This window comes from Nestor notabilis, unplaced genomic scaffold, assembly GCF_000696875.1.
Source record: "Nestor notabilis isolate BGI_N333 unplaced genomic scaffold, ASM69687v1 scaffold20819, whole genome shotgun sequence".
Classification (NCBI taxonomy): Eukaryota; Metazoa; Chordata; class Aves; order Psittaciformes; family Psittacidae; genus Nestor; species Nestor notabilis.
The window spans coordinates 6,436-10,418 of NW_009942615.1; the positions used below are offsets into that span (position 1 = coordinate 6,436).

The 3,983-nt window shown below is 56.0% G+C and overlaps 1 protein-coding gene across 1 annotated transcript; it reads right to left on the minus strand.

Annotated features, from left to right (window-relative positions):
* Positions 1 to 1,198: 1,198 nt before the first annotated feature.
* On the minus strand, positions 1,199 to 3,619 carry LOC104411142 (mitoferrin-2-like). The gene is given in 3 exon segments (XM_010021490.1): positions 1,199 to 1,855; positions 1,858 to 2,112; positions 3,509 to 3,619. Coding segments are annotated over 3 exon segments (531 nt in total). The 5' UTR covers positions 3,525 to 3,619; the 3' UTR covers positions 1,199 to 1,595.
* Positions 3,620 to 3,983: the final 364 nt, after the last annotated feature.

Here is a 3,983-nt window from a genome sequence, read left to right on the forward strand (position 1 = left end):
CAACCCAGGACCCGGTTACTGAGGGCAGCGCATACCACAGCTGTGAATGCACTTCCTCCAGGGACTTATTTTGGGCATGGCACTGTGGGACACAGGCCACTCCTACCAGCGCTGTGGAACATCCTGCGAGAGCCAGGCGTCACCCACAGGCACCTGGCTTGAGGATCCCAAGGCTCTGCTCTGTGAAGGTCAGCACAACTAGGCAATATTCCAGTGCTCAGCACATGGAATATCATGACCATATTCCAGTGCTCATCACATGACCCAGCCAGCCTTGCTCGCCTCACAGGTCCAGAGCTGGGAGGGACCCTATAAGGGGTCAGTATCAAGACAGTTAATAATATGTTAAAAGAATAAGTTATTCCAATAATTGTCATTACTGATAAATGATTGGAGAAAATATTAGCACTTTGAGCCAGGCTGGACAGGGCCTTGAGCAATGTGGTCTAGTGGAAGGTGTCCCTGCCCATAGCAGCAGGGTTGGAACTAGATGACCTTAGGTCCTTTCCAACCCAAACTATTCTATGATTCTACAAATTTTAAGATGCTCATCAAACATCAAACTACTTTGACCACTCAAAATCAGGGACAAAAGCCCTGCTGAGCCCCAAATCTCCTGTGTGAGGTATACAAAGCCCTATGATCCCTGTGCTGCCACGCAGCTTGGGACCCTCCTGCCAGCAACTCAGTCTGGAGCAGTCTGGAAGCATCCTGAGGATTCCCAGTCAGACTGAGGGTGTGGGATTGTCTGGATGAGAAACATGAACCCCAGCTACTCCAGTGGGGTCACAAGCCATGCCAGCAGCAAATGATGGGCCACCAGCCAAAGCAGATGGGGGCCACCCTCCTCCCTGCACCTTGCCAGGGTGGCTGGGCCAGGCAGGCCCCCTCAGCATACTGCCACCCTTAAACTCCACTGCTCTCATTTGATGGATGCCACTCTGGCACCCATCGAAAGAGCTTAACACTGGGCACAGACAGAAGATTGTGGTGTGGGAGCTGGGCCATGCGGCAGTAAGAAGGGGACATGAGGATAGAGCTGAACTGTTTTTATTGGAGGTGTCAAGAGCAGGAACAAAAACAAACCTAGAGGCTCCCCTACTCAAGTGCCATCCTCCCCCCTGCCCTCCACCAGGGCAGTCAGCATCACGTGTGCGTGCTACAAGACAACGGCAAGGCTTACACTTTGCTTCAGCCAAAAGCCAGACAAAGCCCCCAGCATCCCAGGCAGTGCTGCCGCCACCTCCTTGGCGACTGTGAGCTCAGCTTAGCCCTGGCAGAGGCAGGGCAGGACATTCACCTTCCCCTCTGAGGAGGGATGAGCTTTGCGTAAGAGGATGCTTTGGTTAAGGGAAGGACAGGAGCACAGCTCCACCGAAGTGCCAGGCAACATGACCCAGGCTGCAGCTCCCAGTGGGACATCTCGGAGGACCCTGGGAGAGAGCAAGCCATGCAGCCTGAGCAGAGCTGCAGCAGCCACAGGCAAACGACATCGCTGCCCCCTCTTCAACACAAACCAAACTGAAAGGGAGAGGGGTCAGAAGACAAACCAGGAGGGGAGGTGAAACAGGTCTGGAACGGCTTTCGGCTCTGGCTCACTTCCCAGCCCGCCGCTCCTCCTGGCGCTTGGTGAGGATGTATTTGAAGAACTCATACACGGACCAGGCGATTGCTGTTGAGGGCATCTGGTAAATGACTCTCGCCTGGACCCCTCTGAAGTAGGCAGTCAGGCCGCCCACTTGGTACACCGTCCTGAAGGCATTGGCCATGCCTGTGATGTGTCCGCTGATGTTGGAGCTCAAGGCCAGGGACTCCTGGGTGTTGAGCAGCGTTTTGCAAACGTCCAAAGGCGAGGGCCGCCAGCCGCGACAGCCCCCGCGCAGGCTCCGGAGACCACATGGGAGCCTGGGTTGTACTGTCTGTGGGGGTTGAGCTGCTCTTGCAAGAACTCGTAGGTCATGAAGTGAATGGCTTGGAAGGGGATGTTCATGGTGAGCTGGGTGGTGTAGCTGCGGTAGAAAGCTCCAGCCCCTTCGTTGCGCCACACAGCTCGCACACAGTCCATCACACGCTGGTAAGGCGAGTTGTACATCTGCATCCTCTGCTTGACCACTTGGGACAGACGGCGGCAGCCAGCAGCCAGGACCCAGGCACGGAGGAAAAGTGGAGAGAGAAGGGTAAGGGCAAAGCCAGGCTCCCTCCAAGAGCGTGGAGTTCGGTGACGCTGGCTTATGAGGTAATGACACACAACTTGGACCAGCAGTGCCCTGTGTGTTCCCAGGCAGGACTGCAGCTATTTGATCTGCTGAGGCATCACTATCACACAGACACCACCACCACAGCTGCTGCAGCCCCAGGGATCATCCCAATACCAGCACTTACACTCCAGATTCACCCTCACTCCCAAGCGACCAATGTCTCTCCATCCACTGCTGCAGACATCCCATAGTAAGAACCCCCCTCACATCTGTTACCTTCCAGACTGCTCTTGACCAGGATGAGCCTGTCCCTCCCCAGCCATCCCCATGTGCAGCCCCCAGAATAACCACAGCCCATTGTAGAGCCCACCAGCCAGGAATCAGCAGCAGCCGCTGCCGAAACACAGCTGCTCCAGGGCAAGAACCAGATGGCAAACCCTTCCAAGAGCAGGGCAGGGGAGCCCAGAGCGCAGCCTGCCCTGCTACTGCTGGGACCTGTCTCGACATGACCTCAAGGAGCTAAAAACGATGCAACTAAAAACTACTACAGCCATGGTAAGAAGACGAGCTCAAGGAAAGGAATGACGATGGTCTGACCATGCAGCTGCCGGCTCCTCAGTGTCCCAGCTGGGCAGTGGGTAGGCAGGAGCCTTGCCAGGCCAGATCAACTGCAGTCTACACTGGCACAAACCCTCTGGTTTTAAGAGCTAAAACTACGACTGACTGGCCTTTCCTTGTTATTCCTCCTTTTCTCACCATGCTCACAGACTTTAATTACAAACTGCCTTTCTCATACACACCAGGCTTACCAAAATCAATGTCTTCCAGACATTCCACACCACGAGATCTCCCTTCTCCTGACTTCTCTAGCATGTCTTTTGTATCCCATTCTTTTAATTTTCTTCTTGAACACAGGCCCGGAAGAGACTGTACCTCATCTTCCCGAGACCTCATCATAGCAATGCCCAATTTCCAAACACTTGTAATAACTACAGCAGTACAGCTCACATCTCTCTTGCCTTCTCTCCTGCTCCTTGTAACTGTCTCCAGCCAAACTCCTGGGCGAAAGCCTGGTGCCCTCCGTGCTCCTCCTAAGCTGAGGTTTACTGTGCTCCCCAGAATTCATCTCTTCTACCTACCCCTTCTGTAACACCCACCAGGATCCTACCCAGAGCCACAGCCACTGGCCCCAAAGGATCCCTGCAGTCAGGCGAGCAATGAGGAGAGCACCCTCTGTGCCACAGAGGTGAGCTAAGCAGTGCGGGCATACCCCGATCCTCCCCTCCCCGGCAGGCCAGGACCATCGTTACCTTCGGCAGGGTTCATGGCTGCATCGTGGAGCAAGGTTGCTACACACCCGGCTGCACCTGCAAAACAAGAACTGCCACATGTGAGGGGGGGAGGTGAGGGACCCCGGGGCTCCACCACAGCCCCGAGTCCCCTGCCAAGGCAAAGGAGGAGGCCCCTGGAAGAGGGCGAGATACAAAGGTGGCCTCCATCTCCCTGCAGGAGGTGGGCCAGTCCTCAGCAGCTCCCACCCGGAGAGCTCAAGGAGAGTGAGAGGATTGCGACAGGCTACCAAGTCCCATGGGCTGACCGGTACTCGCTTGGGCCCAGCCCTCGGGGACAGGCCAAGGCCACCAGTTGGCAGCGCCCTGAGGATGGCCAATGCCCCCACGGAGGAGAAACATGGCAGAACACAGCTGAGGAGGGGACGTGCCCTGCTCTCCCCTCGGCCCCACGCCTTCCCCACTGTGGCGGCTCCTCGAGACGAGTAACGGGCAC